General features: G+C 35.8%; 3 protein-coding genes across 3 annotated transcripts; 1 reads left to right on the top strand and 2 right to left on the bottom strand.

Moving 5' to 3' along the window:
- Positions 1–2,817: 2,817 nt before the first annotated feature.
- Positions 2,818–9,625, bottom strand: LOC127869235 (uncharacterized). Its single transcript, XM_052411623.1, has 2 exons — positions 9,564–9,625; positions 2,818–9,411 (listed from the first exon to the last, which is right to left on the bottom strand). The coding sequence occupies exon 2, from the start codon at positions 6,431–6,433 to the stop codon at positions 5,453–5,455; it is 981 nt and encodes a 326-aa protein (XP_052267583.1). The 5' UTR covers positions 6,434–9,411; positions 9,564–9,625; the 3' UTR covers positions 2,818–5,452.
- On the bottom strand, positions 4,412–4,993 carry LOC127864910 (uncharacterized). The gene has a single exon (XM_052404801.1). It carries the CDS (start codon positions 4,991–4,993, stop codon positions 4,412–4,414), a length of 582 nt encoding a protein of 193 aa, XP_052260761.1.
- On the top strand, positions 8,584–17,655 carry LOC127864909 (fibrinogen gamma chain-like). The gene is made up of 3 exons (XM_052404800.1): positions 8,584–8,751; positions 16,974–17,165; positions 17,491–17,655. Exons 1-3 carry the CDS (start codon positions 8,584–8,586, stop codon positions 17,653–17,655), a joined length of 525 nt encoding a protein of 174 aa, XP_052260760.1.
- Positions 17,656–19,087: the final 1,432 nt, after the last annotated feature.

Below are 19,087 nucleotides of genomic sequence, written 5' to 3'. Positions count from 1 at the left end.
TCTTGATTCTTCTGGGATTAAGTTCCGGTAAAGACTCGACACGGGAATCTCTAACAAGAACAATGCTAACTGGTATTTAAAAGCCAATGGTGATCGCCGAGCTTTTCATCATAAGCTAATTGGAAGATCCCTTTTTATTATAATTTTTTAAAAATAATATCGTTAAGTGTTTTATGACAATAAACAGTGTTATTTATATACAAATTATAATTCTTGTCATCATAATTTTATTCATGAACCTTTCCTAGGTCCTTTACAGGTCGCCGTGGTTTAATATATATGTTGCCCGCCCAGCGACCGGGAGATCACGGACTCGATCCCCACCACGGGAGCGTTCCCCAGATCTCCCCCAAAGACACCAAGCACCGGCTCCAGGCCCTGGAAACGTTCACGACAACGTCTTTACAAGTTCCAGGCCTTCAATAAAAATGAGCCAAAATAAATAGGTTTAAACTAACCGTTCCCATCATTATCTTGTACACTTACTTGACAGGTCAGTTTCATAAAATTTGAAAAATAGCATTACATGCAAAATTGTCCAATACTGTTACCCCTCTATCCTTTATTCATGGTCATTTCCGGATTAGAGTGTTTGTTTACAATTTAACAAAATAACTTTAAACGTAAATAGTTTCCCCCGGCTCCGGTTACGAAACAACAATGGATTACAACTAAGAACCATATCCAGAACAAAATCATTGAATAAAAATCATCATCATAATCCTCTTTGTTTTACATCAGTATTGGTCATTTGTAACCATTACAGACAAATTACAATCAACATCAGTCAACATCAATCGCCATCAACAAAATCAACATCAATAAGGAGTATTATAAGCCAGTATAATGTCCCCCTAATCATCATAATCGTCATCATAGTCATCATTATTATAAGTGTCATCACCATCACTACAAATCATCAGTAGATCGTATCAGCAATCATCATCGGCCCTTATAAGAGGTCATCATAATTGCCTTAAACATAAAATTGAGGAACTCCAAAAGCAGGAGATAAATCCTTATTTTTTACCAGTATCCTTTATTTAAAGGGGCCTTTTCACAGATTTTGGCATTTTTTTAACTTATTCATTAAATGCTTTATATTGATAAATGTAAACATTGGATCGTAAAAGCTCCAGTAAAAAATCAAGAAAAAAATTAAAAAAAGGAAAAGAACATTGCCCGAAGCAGGTTTCGAACCAGTGACCCCTGGAGTCCTGCCAGAGTCCTGAAGTAAAAACGCTTTAGCCTACTGAGCTATTCCGCCGAGTACACATACTTGGCGTATTTTATACCTTATATAAGCAATCTTCGTAGTTTCACAAAATTTAACGACAAAAACAGAACTCTCCAAATTATTCAATCGTTTCGCGTTGCAACGCTTTATAATTTTTAGGTTTTAAAATCGTCAAAAGATGCATATAATGGCTATATTAGAGCATGGTTAATGTTCAGTATTACTGTTTCCTCACAAATATCATAACTAAAACGAAAACTTACGAATCTGAAACAACTTTTTTCAATTTTGTCAATTTACCAAAGCGTGAAAAGATCCCTTTAAGGAAATTGACCAATTGCCAAACAACACAATACAGCACAAGATACCATCAAACTGGGATCACCGACTTGGTTATCATCAATTATCATATCCTCATTTTTCATCATCAACAGACGTCCTTGTCATCATTGACATCATCATTTCCATCATCATCAACATTCAAATTAAACGTAATGCTAAGCCACCGTTATGATCACCAGCTCCATGATCTGCCAAACCTTAGGAATAAAATATTAAAACTTCTGTGTAGCCTGTCGTTGGATAATCGTTTACTGTGAAGTACGGTTACTGTGAAGTAAATCTTACCGGACTGCATATGCTAACACATTCTTGATATATATATAACGACACATGAAAAAACGTTTACATTGGTGTAAATTGATCAATACTTCAAAGGCTTTTGAAGCGTTGTTATTGAATTTCAATTAAAATCAAAATAACATTGAGTGGTATGACAATCGATACCTTGTTTCGGTTGTATTTACATCTTTTTTAATAGCTATGTTTGAAAGGTATTTAAGTGTATGCGTAAACAAGCAGCCAATCACGTGATTCTATAGTGTGTCTTTCAACGGAAACACGTTTCATTAACAGTAACACGTTTACTGTACGTATTGAATATATTCAATTAGTTTGGCATGTCTGTAACAGTATTATTAACCATGTACAAACAATCTCCATCAGTCGTTGATTTTAAATATTTAAAATAAAATATTCTTAAAAGATACAGAGAAAACAGCAAAGAAACCAAAAATAAAACAATTAGTTTTCGCAATTATTGTTAAAAAATAGCGGCGCATTCACGTTAGTTGTATAATGTTGTCTGTAAACCGATGCGCTAAATATATTCTTAACCTTTTCTACAATACATACCGAGGCATTATTATTCGTGATTGTGGGATGCGCACGTGAAACACTTTAATATATTTCATTTTAAGCGTTTGATGCATATATAAAGCAGAGGCACAATAATATATTGACCGTGTATTAATTTTTATCCAGATTTGCATTTATCTGTATATTTTATCGAAATGGTTATACACGCTGACATCATTGTTTTATTGCTATTGATGAATTTAAGACAAGAAATGGCCATGTCTGTATAAAAGTGTACGTCCACTTCTAGGTTTTCAGCTTGTTAACAGTTGGCCAGTTCAATACGAAGAAACGAGATATGCGTCATTATTTTTATTCGCTGACGATTCTCTAAAATTAAATACAATGCATGTATAATATATACAGTGAAACATACCAAATTATTAACATATTATTTAAATAAATAATTCAAACAATCGCGCGTATGTAATAATAATAATAATACATACAGAAATACATATACAATATAAATACCAACAATATATTTACCGATTTTAATTCTTCCATACTCAAAAAGCCACACTCTTAAAACAATTTTAAACGTAACAGATATTTACGTAGATCAACAATGGATATATGACGTCGGATGCGTATATATTTCGCGCCAACGTTTTAATTAAATTTCCCGTAAATGAACGGCGTTAACACTCCCCACCATGAAATATCACGGATTTCATAATAATCAATGCATAGAATTATAAACAAACATCAAAAAATAAATAAGATAATCAGTTTATACTTTCACACAAAGTATTTTAAGACAACAGTTCAAGATAAAACACTATAAATGATACTACTTCAATAATGTAAAAAACAACAACAAACGAGTACCATTTAATAACTTGACTTGTCTTTAAATCCATACTGCACAAAGTATGGGTAAAATATGTTGACAATTTAATAACTATCGTATTCTTCGTCAAATTGTTTGTTCAATTTAAATTGAGCACTCGAGTAAGCACAATTTATGAATTGGCTTAATTGATGATGTATTGCGGGATCTTACCTCACAATTACGAACATGCCCGTCCCGACCCTTAATAACCTTAGTGACCCTACCCAAAGGCCACTGTCCTCTCGGTGTATTGTCATGAGCTACAAGGACAAGGTCACCGTCACGTAAGTCAGTCTGTGTCCGTTGCCTCTTATGGCGCACATGCAACGTTGGCAAATATTCTCGTATCCATCTACGCCAAAAAACGTCACTCAGGTATTGAATTTGACGCCACCAACGCATCGAGTACGTGGCCTCTTTCTAAAAAAACAACGATCGGAATACTGCTGTTTGTTTTCATCAGCAAAAGCATGCTGGGAGTCAGAACCGAGGGATCTTTTGGGTCGTTGCTCACTTGAGTTATAGGTCGATCATTCATGATTCTCTCTGCTTCTGCCAATAACGTAGTTAATTTTTCATCTGTGAGAAGTTGTTCTCCAGCCATTGCCTTGAGAATCGAACGTGTAGACCTAATCAGCCTCTCCCATGCACAACCCTTGTGACTGGCATATGGAGGGTTGAAGTTCCATTCAATGCCACGGTTGAGCATATAATTTTCTAATTTGCTAGAGTTCATTTCAAGAACGGACTTCCTCATTTCTCGATCAGCGCCTACAAAGTTCGTTCCATTGTCGCTAAAGAGCGTTTCCGGTTTTTCCACGTCGACACGTAAAACTTTGAAATGCTGCGATGAAAGAATCGGTCGTCAAGCTATGTGCAACTTCTATATGCACTGCCCTTGTTGTAAGGCATGTAAAAAGGACAAAGTCTTTTAGAATTGGGATTTACCAAGTACTAGACTACATGCTACGTTGTCGTTGTCGTCGACCTTCCGCAGATACGCGCATGCACCATAGCCTGTTTCCGAGCCATCACTGAACACGTGCAGTTGGATACATTTCTCTTCTGAGAACTGGTCAGGACGATAGCACCGTCTAATTGCTATATTTTCTAGAAAAGTTCGCTGTCCACCGTTGCCAGTCTTAACGATAGCGTGATGGTATTGCTTCGTCCCAGCCGATCTTCTCTCTGCATAGTTGCTGGATGATTGCTTTAGCGCGTAATGTCACAGGTGAAACTAATCCAAGCGGGTCGAATATCGAACTCACAACTGATAAAATGCCACGTCGCGTCAAAGGTTTTTCAGTCAGTTTTATTTCAAACCTTATCGCGTCCTCGTTTATATTCCACGTGACGCCTAATGTGCGCTCAGTCGGAAGTGCATTACCAGGATCAAGCTGAACAATAGACGTAGCGCGTTCCGATTCCTGTATCGCATCTAACACTTTCCTGCTGTTGCTTAGCCACTTCGTTAGTCGGAATCCACCTAAACTCAACAAGACCTTCAAATCAGATGCCAGATGAATCGCATTCTCTTCTGACCTCAGAGATTTAAGACAATCGTCTAAATAGAAATTCTTATGAACCGTAGACCCTACTTCCGGGTCAAATAATTCGGCATTGTCAGTCGCAGTTCGTTTCAGTGCAAATGCCGTGCAACTGGGTGAAGTCGTCGCCCCAAACAAATGTACCTGCATACAGTACGGCTTTAAAGTTGCCGACATGTCCCCGTAAGGCCACCATAGGAAACGAAGTGCTTGACAGTCATGTTCGCATACACGCACTTGATGGAACATGGCCCCGATATCGGCGACAATCGCTACCCTCTCCTGTCTGAAACGACACAGTACCCCAACTAGGCTGTTAACAAAGTCAGGACCTTGAAGTAGTTGACTGTTATGTGATGTTCCTTGAAACTTCGCAGCACAATCAAACACGACGCGAACCTTTCCTGGTTTATTCTCGTTAGTCACTGGATGGTGTGGCTGATACCATGTTCGATTCGTGGTTTCGGTTTCAGTTACTTCCTTAGCATACCCTTTGTCTATATAATCTTTAACGGTAGCCGCGTATTTCTTATGCAACTCAGAATCTCGCGATAGTTTTTTCTTCAACTGCACGAGTCGCGCATGCGCTAGCGTAAGGTTGTATGGTAAGCGTGGGTTTTCATCACACCATGGTAGTCACATCTTATAGTGTCCATTTTCTTTTGAAAGTGTAGATTTCATGATTTGAAGTGTCCGTTTATCTTCGACTGAGAATAATTCCTTCTCGCAATTAATAACATCATTGAAGTCTGTTGTCCACATCCGCTCAAGTTGTTGTAAGAGGACGTCACGTGACTGACTAAAATTGACGTTCACGTCATTTCCGATGTAAGTATCTGAAGTGCTCTGAACGGGACCTCTCACCACCCAACCCAGGCGTGATCGAATAGCGTACGGTTGATTTTGCTTTCCTGTTTGCACGTCCAATGGTATATGCGCTTCCGGTGCGTCTGTACCAATCAACAGCATGACATCACCTGCTCCAACAGACGGAATGTTCAAATCCGCAACATAATGGAATCTGGAAATGTCTTTCGCAGAAGCGGCTGAATTTTTTGAAATTGGTAGTCTCTTCACTGACCAGACATTTTTCAGGCAAACTTCGCAAATACCCATCACATTCCGTACCCGCAAGTCAACTTCACGCCCAATTGTTGTACTTCCGGTTGCATTGATGGTTGAAATCTGAAATGTCATGGGTCTACTAGAAACGTTCAACGTCTGTAACAGTCGTTCGTCACACAAAGTCTTGTCTGCTCCATCGTCAAGCAATGCGTAAGTCTGATAAGATTGACCTTCGGACCCAATAACAGTTACAGAGATGATCTCTAGACACGTTTTCACAAAGCAGCCAGAAGTTGGTGCACAGTTTACTGACGGCTGTGTAACCGTATAGTCAAAATCGGATTTGATCCAACTATGTAACAGTGTGTGGTGCTTTTGAGAGCAGTCGGGTACCGAGCATTCTTTGGGCTTTCTGCAATTATTAGACAAACGATTGCCCTTTAAGCAGTTAAAACACAGTTTGTATTTACGAACGAATGTTCTCCTGTTCGCCAAAGTCATGGACTGAAAGGACTTGCATGATGATGAATCTATGCAATACTGTGAAACCATTTATTTTCGTCGGCACAAAATTTCGCCCTTTTCATAAAAATGACTATTTCGTCCGCTCTTAAATTCGTCCATTTCTGGTTTTGAAAAAAAAAAACGTCCGATTTGTTTGTAATACATGTAATACGCGGTTGCGAAAAAATCGTGCTGGGGAAAGAGAGGTGACACTTGGTAGTCACTTGCAGGAGGTGGGCCTTGTTTGGCATATGCCAATTAACAAGTCTGTTATTTTAGGTGATAGTAACTGTCCCTTATTATTTTATGTCATTGACACATTCTTTGTTATGATGTCAGGTGTTGATCACACATCGTCATATTTTAATTGCGTTTAATAGTATTGTCTTTAATCCGGATTCGCCGCGTGTAGGCTGTATAATCTGCAACACCCCTGAAAAACACAATACACACAATGGGTAATAAAGTTGTTAACAATTAGCGCTTATCAACACTATTATACCTAAACGAAGTCGACGCATTCGATACAGCCTTATTGCATTCGCGTTTTACAGGAAATGTCAGTTGTCAGTACACTGTATAATGAACATCCCTTTGTGTCAAAACCGGATTTAACTTGAGTGTGAATAGTCGACTGTTTCATGTTCTTTGTATCAATACCATCTGTGTATCTGTATTATAAGTATACCAGTCAACAAACAAGGAGCGCTTCCGCATATGGGTATTCGGACGTTCAAAAAATTGACCTACGGTTTAGCGTTCACGCCGTCGAACGCATTAAGCAATATAACTCGTTTTTTTCACTATTTCTTTATTTGCAAAAAATACTAGTGGCTTATAACTTACCTTGCAATCTTTTTTCTCTCGCATTTTGCGAGTATGCGAGTGTTAATTTCGAGCCCTGTGTATATGCGTGGATTACGCTGGATTTAAATGCCTCATGCCTACGGTAATTCAGTCTTATTTGTTTCAAATATGGGACATGATTGTTCGTTAGGATCTTGAATTCGTCCATCGGTCGAAGGACGATAAAGGCGAAAATTAATGTCGGACGAATAATAATGGTTTCACAGTATCTAGAACAGCACAAACATTTACGCTCTTACTGCCTGTTTTGTTTGTGAGAGTTAGTGGTCAAAGTGGTCACTTTGCTTTTAACATAAGCATCCTGCTTGAGTTTTGTTTTGTCGGACTTGTACATGCAACATGAGACCTTTTGTCAACAAACTTAACTAAGTCTGAGAAACGTTGTTCTCGACCAGACTCTAAAATATCATGTGCTACATCTACCCATTTTGTTCTTAAATGCATTGGAAAACGTTTTAAAATTTTTCTCAAGTTTTCAGAATTATCAACATCCGAAACAAATCCTAACTGAGATAAAGTTATCTCGCATTTTTGCATCTCATAAGACATATGTGAAAGACCTTCAAAATCCGAAGCATTAAGTTGTGGACCAGTCACTAACTTATCAATGTAAGATCTAGCAATCACATGCGGCTTGTCATACCGGTTTTGCAAAATACTTCGGGCTTTACGGTAACCCTCGCTTGATTCTAACAACACACAATCCTCTATACACTTCTTAGCATCTCCGGTGCAATATTGAATCAGATAGCTTAACCTAAGTCTATTATCATTAATCTTAGACTCGATATTAGTCTCAAAGTTCCTAATGAACTTGCAATAATCAATTGCCTTTCCGCTTAATGTCAATATTTCTGGTTTGGGCAAATTGAAACCTTCTTGCAATGTACTGGCTAGTCTATGAAATGCTGAATCAATATACAACATTTTTTCTTTGTTACCTGACCTGGCTTCTGCTGCATCCATCGGAACATCACGATTTCCGGAAGTAACCTTCTGAGTCACAGAATAAGGCCTGTTTATATAAATACCTGCTTGAATATCACAAACATTGTCAAGTAAGGTGTTTTCTCCATGGTGCCCAACTTCCGGAACGTCTCCTCTGGTCCGCCCCGTAACAACGCCGGACACCCGTTCTGTTCCGATGGACCGTCAAATCGCCGGACATCCGGTTTACTTCACTGGACCGCCCCGTCACATCGCCGAACATCCGGTCTGCTCCATTGGACCGCACAGTCACATCGCCAGGCATCCGGTTTGCATCACTGGACCGTCCCGTCACATCGCCGGACATCCGGTCTGCAACACTGAACCGCACCATCACATCGCCGATGGCTGCTATATCTTCTTCTGTTTCTTCTTCCCAGATTGCCTCCTCGATGCGCTCCCTCTACCTCGCTCTCGTGCTCAAGCATCTGGCGTTTGTGCTCAAGTACACGCTGTTCCTGTTCGAGTACACGCTTTTCCTGTTCGAGTACATGCTGTTCCTGTTCGAGTCTGTGTTTCTCTCGTAGCGTTCTCATCTTGTGTTCTGCAAGCAAGCGTTTCGCCCTGGCATTTCTTAAGTTTGACCGCGATGACGCCGTCGTACTTACACGGCTTACTGAAGGTATTTTATCGTCATCAGGCGCCTTCTCATCAGCGACCAGCCACTGTGAAATTCTCTCCTGGAACTCGTCGAAATTCTTTCGAGAACTTTCGAAAGATTTCGATAAATCTTCACACGTTACTGAGTCCGTACACAAACTTACACACTCTTGATGAACGCATTTTAATGTCTCAAAATTGTCACACAATCTGTCGTTCAGCTGCTTAACATTTTCATAGTTTTCGCAAGACGACATATTTTCTTCCAGTTTTTTTTACAGCTTCGTTAAATTTGCTATCTGGGTCGAACGCGAACGCTTCGCTCTATAGTCCCTTGATCCGTGAGTCGCCATTTCGTTTCTTATTATAATGTTCACATGTGCATTCAGTCTTGAATCTTCTTCACCTTAGCGTTGTTTCTTCACACACTAAGTTGAAATTCGTTTCTCCCCACGGAGTTGGGAACTGGTTATCCACACGGAGATATATCGAGAATTGTTAAGAGTTGGCCAGTTCATTACGAAGAAACGAGATATGCGTCATTATTTTTATTCGTTGACGATTCTCTAAAACTAAATACAATACATTTATAATATATTCAGTCAATCATACTAAATTATTATTATATTATTTAAATAAATAATTCAAACAATCGCGCGTATGTAATAATAATGATAATACATACAGAAATACATTTACAATATAAATACCAACAACATATTACCGATATTAATTCTTCCATACACAAAAAGCCACACTCTTAAAACAATTTTAAACGTAACATATATTTACGTAGATCAACAATGGATAAATGACGTCGCATGCGTATATATTTCGCGCCAACGTTATAATTAAATTTCCCGTAAATTAACGGCGTTAAATCAGCTTGTTGACCATCATCACGTTAACATGTAATTTATTTACTCTGAAGCTACAACATATATATAGGATCTGGCACGAGTTGTCATATCATACCATATTTTATTAAACGAGTTCAGGATTTTTGTTAGTAAGCGAGACTTTGGCGAGCTAACTAACGAATTTCCTGGACGAGTTTAATAAAATAGGGTATGATATGACAACGAGTGTCAGATCTTTTTATCACATGCTTTTAAATCAGCAAATTAAATAAATATTTACGCAAACATAATGATAAATCCCGAAAGTTGCTTACATTTCGTGACGTCATTTGACGTTGCAACGTCATTTCAGCAAAATAACAAAATGCGATTGGTAATAAACGAAAACTAAGCCAAACAATGTTTAAAATGTTGTATTACACATGTGCAGTATAAAAAATATTTAATGGTGGTATTACATGGTTAACAGGGTATAGCATATGATAAAACATTTTAACCTATAATAGGCATTGTGTGTAGTGCCATTCTTATATCGTCAGAAATGCATCAACATTTAATTCACTATGGGTTGAATAACACGGCGTTAATCATCTCGCGACCAGTCTACCAATATAATATGTGGCAAATAAGAACAATTTAGTATTCAATTGTATTTATCAATCTGGAACTAATGTTACATTTTCTACTTTACACATCTGTATCATCATTTTTGTGCATGCCAACCATGGTTGCACAATAATCAGCGAAACCGCAAACACCGTCAACAAAATTCAAAAATTGCAACCGAGGAAACATAATTTTATATCCATCTCAAAAGTGTAATTAGAATAAGAACGCAATTCAGACGGTTACAGAATTAATTCTCGTGAGACTTACTTTATTCCCGCCTATCAGTATGATCACATTTATAGAGCAAGATTTTTTTCTAGATTTATCTTATGCGTGGTAACTTGTCTCGGGACAAAAATGAGTCTAAATAATTTATGTTTTTTTTTAATTATTGACAAATAAATCAATTACAAATATTTGATTATCTATGTGGATTAACAAATGTGCAATATTTTATTTGACAGTTTTGCTGATTATTGGTTTTTAAGTTACCTTTAAAAATCTATATGATTTTAATACACTGCAAATGATAATAATAATAAAAAAACTAATAATAATAATTATTATTGTCGTTATTAGTATTACGCTTGAACGGTTATATGTCCCACTGCATGAAAATAGTGAATATCAAGTTGTTTTAGTATTTAATATCAAAGACAATTACACTCCATGAACTCAATCACAATTGTAGAGCAAGCCTTTATCTTATCCACTCCTTTTCTTACAGAACCCAAAATATAAACATACAATAAATAACATTGTGATCGCCCCCTTCGTGTTTTGAATGCAAAGCAAAGACACTTTATTCTGATTAGATTTTTAATTACTTAAACAAAGTCGATAGGTTTTGAAACTTGCACCAATATAAATTATTTTTGCAAAAACAATCAACAACAATATGAATGTGTAACTGTTGTAGATAATGTAAAGAACTGTTTAACATTGTCGATATTTGCGCACAGCATTGACGTTTTCACATTTGAGAATATGGCGATGTTAATATTCTCGTTTTGTGTTGTTGTTATTTGTTGTTTCCATTTGATAATTACGACGACGATCCGACGTTTCGTAATAAATAAACCGTGGATTAAATGCCATGGATGTATTTAATTATGATGCCTGATAACTAACCAGAGCAACTTGAATCATTATTTAAGCAAACGATTATAAAGTATGTTATGTGTTTCCTTTGCTGTGAAACTTAAAACGATTGAATTTCGGAAAAACAATAACTGAAAAATTAATTGTTCAGCTGCGGATAAAAGTAAATGAGTGTAAGTATTGATTTTACTCGAACACAATATTTACTCATTTATTTAAAGGAAATTTTATCGGATGGTAATGTAGGATTGAGCAAATAAGTTGTGTTGTATTCAATAACAACTTTTAAAATGATGAAAATCGATGCATTTTCCAATTGAATTTGAACCGCTTAAATGCAATTCCAAATAGTGTTTTTTATGTTGCAATGTATTGACAATTGAGTAATACGAAATTTAATGATTATTAGCAGTTTGATAGTTTTTGTTCTGCCAGAGGCGATGCGCGAGGAAATAAAGCAAATACCAATATTCCAAGTGTACATGTATTTTTAACAATAAAACGGGTTTTTAAAAGGTTACACTGTTAATATGTGTTTTGAATTTATTTGAGTTTTTATGATATACGTAAAATATATGATTTCTACAATATGTGCAACAAATGCTTTTTGATATATAATTAAAATAATGAAATGAAGAAGGTACTTGATTAGATACATAAATGTTGAACCTTCTTTCTTTCACTCTCTTCCGTTTAGGCAACATTATAGAGGCAACAGTATAAAGTAGATATTTTTTCTTATAGAAATTTCAACAAAAACCTTTTATGATTTGTTATATCAAATGCCTAGTGTGACGCAATTCGTTTGAAATGTGTACTGATGTTGTTTTATTATATCTACATGTCTGTATTGACTCTAATCCGTTACATATCTATTATAACATCCTTACAAAACCAACCCAAGGATCGATTCTAACACAATTGTATTATTATGTGTTTGTGTGTGTGTTCCACACTATCGAAACAATATAAAATGAACAGTTTAAAACTTCAAATTTAGTATATTCTGATGCATCTGAAATATGTATAACGCGGAGGGAGAATACTATTACGATGTAAGTTTGTTATGGATTATAGGGTCTAAGTTCCTAATAATCAATGTTCAAGGTCTGTAGTTCTAGGTACATATTCCGAAATGCTTATAAGCGCTGATATTCCTATATCACGGATAAGTGATGCATATCGTGCACAGTTTTCCAAGCATGTTAGTGATCGCGTAAACGTGTGTCAACTTATTAATAAAATACCGTTTATTACATATAAACACATTGAATTTCCTATATAAAACTATTTTAACAAAACCATGACCTTGAAAGAATTAAGTATACCTCAAAATATTGTGTTTATATATTTGTCAAGTTATTAACTAAGAATAACTATTATAATTAGCTATCTGCCTATAGTCTTTTTAACGAACGGTCAACGATATGTGGACTGCGTTTGTATAAGCTTATTTAATTAGAAACCAGGAAAAGTTCATAAATCTAAATTTTTAAGAAAGACTAACATCCTCAATATTGCTATGATATAGATTGTTAAAGAAAATCACGAACACCACAGCTCTCCTTTCAATAAAAGAGCCTATATATATATATATATATATATATTGAATGTATCAATGCTTCTCACAATCGACACGTCTATAATTATCATGATGGCAGCATTCTTGTATTACATTATTACTAGTTTATGGCCAAATATATCTACATATTAATATTAACGAAGACATTATAATATAATATGAAACTATAATAGTACAAAGTACCCATTACCGATTATGAATAAGCAAACGATGTTCTTCTTAAAAAGTTTAGATTTGTTGTATCACGCACTTTTGTGTACATTAACAAATCATTAACAAAAAGTGTCATCATCGCAACGTTTATTGAAAAACAAATGCAGTAATTTCAAATGCCGAATCCCCAAAGCGTCGATTGGACCCAAGATCTTGACCTTCAAAGTCGGGTAAAGCAAATCCCATTATTATATTTCGATATAACAATCAATTGTTTACTAAGTCTTTAACCATTACATACAATTAAATTATTTTTCTGTAATACTTTCTTAGTTATGATCTGCACATCTATCATTAACTCAATACAAAGGGCAATAACTCCACTTTAGGCACTTCATTTTAGCTACGGTTTCGTTTGATGAGACGACGTCGAAACAAAAATATGTATGTAATGTATGTAATTACATAAAAGAGCGTAAATCATTATAAATCATTTATATAGCTGCTGAGCGAAATGTGAGTGTCTCGGTATTAAACTGCTGAACAATGATGAACGAGTATCGGCTAAATCGTACCACAGAAAACCATCACCAAAATTGATACGACGCAGACACACAAATGCGAGTAAAGGGTCACGTAATCCTCAGAGGGAGCGTTAAACCATTACAGATGTAGACAGACTTTCATTCAACCTGCGATGGGCCATACGATATTTTATGAATCTTACTTTCAAATTGAGTACATTTATATAAGCGTCTATGATCAATGAAAATATATACATTTTTAAAAATAACGCAATAAATATAGTCTTTATTTTTTCCTAAACAAAGAACAACTGCATTTCAACGAAGCATATTTTGCTTTGCAACCTTATATATTTATCAAGTGATACTGGTGTTAACGATATTATTAAAAAAACATGTCAAAATATGAATATAGTATTTTAGTTTAAACATATTTATTTCAAACAATGCACATTGTTTTACACAGAATATCACACAACATTTATTATAAATACATGCTTGAATTGGATTAGAACGAAAGACGATGTCTTATTTTGTTCTTTTCCCTATACAAATACAGTTTCATGTTGCAAGACGGACATACATGGATTTTAAATAGTTAACAATGTTAAAGGTCTGGAGAAAAATAAACTGCGAGTATAGTTTCTTTTGTGAGAAACATGGAGAGAGAGAGAGAGAGAGAGAGTTAGAGTTATGGGAAGAAAATGAAATAAGTTTAGAAGGACTTGTTTGGTGCAAGCGAAGACAAGAGAGTTGAGCGTCGTTCTGAAGCATATTACGAATCAAATCGCTTACTTTTAATAATAAATGTATGCACTGCATCGGCTATTTTAGTATTCGTTAAGTAGTCACAAGTGTTGTCTCCATATAGACTAGTTTCAATGCAGGGAACGGAATATACGGATATTGAGTTCAGAAGTTCGCCACGAATATGTAAATACCGAGTGCATTCGAGAATGTAATGTGACGATGTTTCATGAAGTCCGCAAAGACATACCGGGGATGCAAAAATATTGCGTCTGAAAAGGTGTTCGTTTAGGGCGCTACACTTTGTTCGTAGGCGTGTGTGTAGCATTTGAGAGTGTCGTTCGCCGTATATAAATAAGGGATTCGGAGTCTGTCGATCTATGTTAATTTGTCTTTTAAAGGACTTTATGGATTCAGCGTTTTTTATTTCAACGGGAAGATTATTCCATTCACATACAGTGGATGGTCAAAACGAATTTGAATACAGTGACGTAAACGCGTGAATAGTTTGGAGATGTAACGAATTTCTTAATGAGTAATTGCTAAACGATCCAACTGTAGCGGGTAAAAGGGATATCAAATAGTTTGGTACATTACTAGACATTTATACATTAATGTAAATTTGTGTTTGCGTCTTCGTTGGCTGATAGTTTCCCAGCCTAGCTTATTATAAAGTTCTTCTAATGAGACTAAGCGTGTGCATCCAGATGTTATTCGCGCGGCTTCGGTTTGAATTTTTTCCATATCATCTTTTTCATATTGCGTACAATTATCATATACAGCGTCTGAGTACTCAAGGATTGGTCTTATAAAAGAAAAATATATTTTCTCGAGAGTTTTCCAAGCATTGTTTTTAATCGACGAATTATATGAACGCGTGTCTATGTCTTTTCCTTTATGTATGATATATTCGCATGCCAAGTACAGTCATTGGAGATAAAAACACCTAAATGTTAATGGACATCAACGATGGGTATATTCACGTTATGCATGGTCAATGGTGGATGAGATGGTTTATTTAGTTTTCGAGATATGAGCATTGATTCGGATTTTGAGGGGTTAAAACATACCAACCATTTGTCAGCCTAACTGGATATTTTATCAATGTCTGATTGCAAAACGGCAGCAGTTTCGTTTGGCGAATTTACGACCATAAACAGACTGGTATCGTCAGCAAACAAATGTATGTGTGCTTGTATATCAGCAATGATATCATTTATATACACAAAAAACATAAATGGACCTAGAATAGTACCTTGTGGGACACCGGCAAGAATTTCAATAGGGCTTGAAATAGTATTTTTAATACACGGCTCCACAGGGATAAGAACTATCACTAACTAAACTCGTTTCAGTTAATGAGAATTTATAGTATTCATCATGTTTCAATCGCACGAATCATGTCGTAGTATCCTTATGCTAAACTCTCAGTATGATGCGTCGCTGCAGTTTCCCATGACAACCCACACTCTTTAGACGATAACGACAAAACATAATGTCATATTAAGCGTGATAATTGTTCCAAGACGATTGTTATTATAGAGGGAATATCTCATCGTTCTCATAAAATTACGCTAAACCATCAAGTTACGATTTAAGGCGCCTTTAGTTTTACACTTAACGATAATGCAATTTTTTTGGCCACAAACTGTATTTTTGTATTCAATTTGGCATTGTGTTGTACGATGGCAAAGATGTGAGATATACATGCTCTTTATTAGGTCGTGACCGCGAGTTAGTAACTCGCTCTTAAGATTTAATACGTTATAAACACGAGAGCGCTTCAATGAGCCGTGTGCTTTTGGTGCAATCGAACTAAAATGAATAGATTTAATTTTAATCAATAAATATCAAACCAAAAGTAGTATGCAATGAGATATTTCTATTCGCCGTTTCGTACTTATAACGTTATTTTATTATCTTTACTCTTGCGTATCAGACCTGCATTCACTAGTCATTCTTTGAAAACTGTTTATAGGAGATGTGTTCGTTATATCTAATAAAGTAATATAATATTCATATATAAAGACAATTTATGTAACATTAAAAAACATGTGTCAACGAGTTATAAATTACATTGGCAACTGTATTTTATATGGTATCCCACGACTCCTTTATAACCGACATTAAGAAATTACAATACTAGATTCTGAATATTTTCGGTATTTTCGACATTGCATATACAAAATAACGACCCTAATAAATTATCAAACAGTCCTGACATTGCAGGTGCGTCTTAAAATCAACTTCTGACATTTAACAATCTTTGTCTTTGCATGTAACAATCAAACGCAGATATAAATCAGATACGGCTTTACAATGAGTCATAAATTTGATAATTCGGTATTTAATTAGTATGTGCAATCATTGCAAACAATCCGCCAACTTTATTCAGGACTGCTAATGTTGTGGACATGCATTTCTTCAGCATTCTTTTGATTTGCTGCTGCTTCTTTTATCATTTTGCTAAGTCCGCGTTCTGTGGTCAACCCATCACAGTAACAACAGGATGTACGGACAAACACAACTGTAATTGCGGGTTAAAATTACTTGTTCAGCCTGAAGATGTTGCGGCAGCGATGAAGGAAGTGACGTCATTCTTCAACGCGGAATATCAACGCCGTTGTTGGGCATGCGCAGGCCATCAGAACCTTTCCGCTACATCACGTGACTGCCAGGACTGGTACACTTCGGGTTTCCGTAATACCGGGGTTTATACCATCTATACGAGTCAGGGATTTACATTTCAGGTAAGTCACACATTAATAAATGTTGTTTAAGCGCCGGAAAACATCTTCTATTTACTAACTGGAAGTGGAAGAATGAACGCAAAAGCAGATTGTTTCATTAGGCTAGAGCCTACAATCTGCTCACAGCAAGACTAGTTTACGCAGGCATATGCATGATTTTTTACATAAACACGTTTAATTTACGTGCTTATATATTAACGGATCAGACGTGGGACATACATGCCTCGATCTAAATTGTTTGTACTGTACATACTGAATAAACTATGTTCCATGGGGGTTCCGGAGTCTTTATAGCGTGTTTATCTATCTCCTCTTGTACGTACAGGTCCGTTGTGACATGGAGACGGATGGAGGAGGATGGACGGTAATGCAAAGACGGCTGTCCGCCAGCGATTTTACAAATTTTGGGCAGAATACATGGCCGGGTTTGGCGATGAACACAACTTTAAGCTCAGAAATGAGAAAAAAATTGCACGCACAAGCTCAGTAGGCTACAGACTACGAGTTGATTTGACAGCAGTCGGAGGAGTACCCAACTACGCGTAATATCGACAGTTTGCAGTCGCAGGTGAGAATGATTTCAACAGATTGTCGGTCGCAAATTTTAGCGGAACTGCTGTAGATGATTTGTCAAATTCGAACAACATGGCGGTCACTGTTAAAGATCGTGATTATGATTTGTATACTTGGAACTGTGCTACGTTTTACGAAAGCGTCTGGTGGTACAATGCATGCCGCTACGCAGATTAAAATGGGCCGTATTTTGGAGGTCTTTACTGGTATGGCTTTCAAAAGCGTGTGTCAACCACGGAATTGAAGATTATAAGAAAATAACTGATATGATAAGGAATATAAAACATTATATTTGTAACACATTAACCATGTAATAATTGGAAGAGTTTTTGTTCCCATAAGGTGTTTAATTGTTTTTGAGTTTCGATATTCACATAATCAGGGTGCAGGCCAACGTGACTTTGTGGGGTTTCCCCTTTTAACTTTAATGGATGCAAACACGACGGTAAGCGTAGCTTAACTTCAAATAACTTTTTTTTTATTATTCAATATCATGCATACAATGTAAACATGTATATGATCATACAACATAGTGATTGTACAAAGCAATAAAGTTCAGACATGTTGTACAAGATATGCTAATATATATTTTGTTAGAAAGAAAAGAAAAGAACAACAGAGGAATAGTTATGAAAAATGATGAGTTGTATAAAGTCGGAAGAAAGCATACTGGACTTGTGTGTTTTGTTGTATATTTACAATGATCTTGTCAGATTGAAAAATAAAAATAAAAAAAAATAAACAAAACTATATTGTTGAGAGATAAACTAATATTAGAGTGAAATGTATATAAGTGGACAAAACATTATGAGAATTTAATCCGATTCCATTTTTGTTCAAAGATTTGTAATGTGTCATTACTGAGGGCTATTTCTTTCTCAATCTGGATTTTTAGTTTAAGACTATGGACAAAACAATTAAAATTTGGTACTTGTTTCTTGTTCTTCATGTTTAAGATAAAATATGTCATCAATATAACCATAAAATTCACAATATTATTATAGTCTATTGATTTCAATGAGTTAATTCCGAAACTTACATTTAAGAAAGATAGTTTAACGTTTAGTTGATGTTGTTCAAGAAAAGATATTAATTGATTCCAAATAGGCTGGATGTGTTTGCACTCCCAAAAAAGATGTTCTATAGTTTCAATGTTTTCACTGCAGAAGTAACACAGATTTGATTTAGATAATTTGCATTTAAAGAGATATTTATTTGTAGCTATAATTTTATGGATGTATTTATATTGAAAATGTCTCAGTGTGCTTTCAATAGTTGCTTTATATGGCATGGTAAATATGTGTTTCCGATTAAGTTCATCTTCTCCAAAAAGGGCTTGCCATTTATTT

Source organism: Dreissena polymorpha, chromosome 1 (assembly GCF_020536995.1).
Source record: "Dreissena polymorpha isolate Duluth1 chromosome 1, UMN_Dpol_1.0, whole genome shotgun sequence".
Lineage (NCBI taxonomy): Eukaryota > Metazoa > Mollusca > Bivalvia > Myida > Dreissenidae > Dreissena > Dreissena polymorpha.
The sequence above is the reverse complement of the archived record's forward strand: the minus strand, read 5'-3'. Positions and strand labels throughout refer to the sequence as shown.

Coding starts and splice junctions, on each gene's coding strand:
- LOC127864909 (XM_052404800.1), top strand. CDS start 8,584: ATGGCTGCTATATCTTCTTCTGTTTCTTCTTCCCAGATTGCCTCCTCG. Junction 8,752..16,973: donor TGCTGTTCCTGTTCGAGTCT/GTGTTTCTCTCG, acceptor TTACTTGTTCAG/CCTGAAGATGTTGCGGCAGC. Junction 17,166..17,490: donor GTCAGGGATTTACATTTCAG/GTAAGTCACACA, acceptor TTGTACGTACAG/GTCCGTTGTGACATGGAGAC.
- LOC127869235 (XM_052411623.1), bottom strand. CDS start 6,433: ATGGTTTCACAGTATTGCATAGATTCATCATCATGCAAGTCCTTTCAG.
- LOC127864910 (XM_052404801.1), bottom strand. CDS start 4,993: ATGTCGGCAACTTTAAAGCCGTACTGTATGCAGGTACATTTGTTTGGG.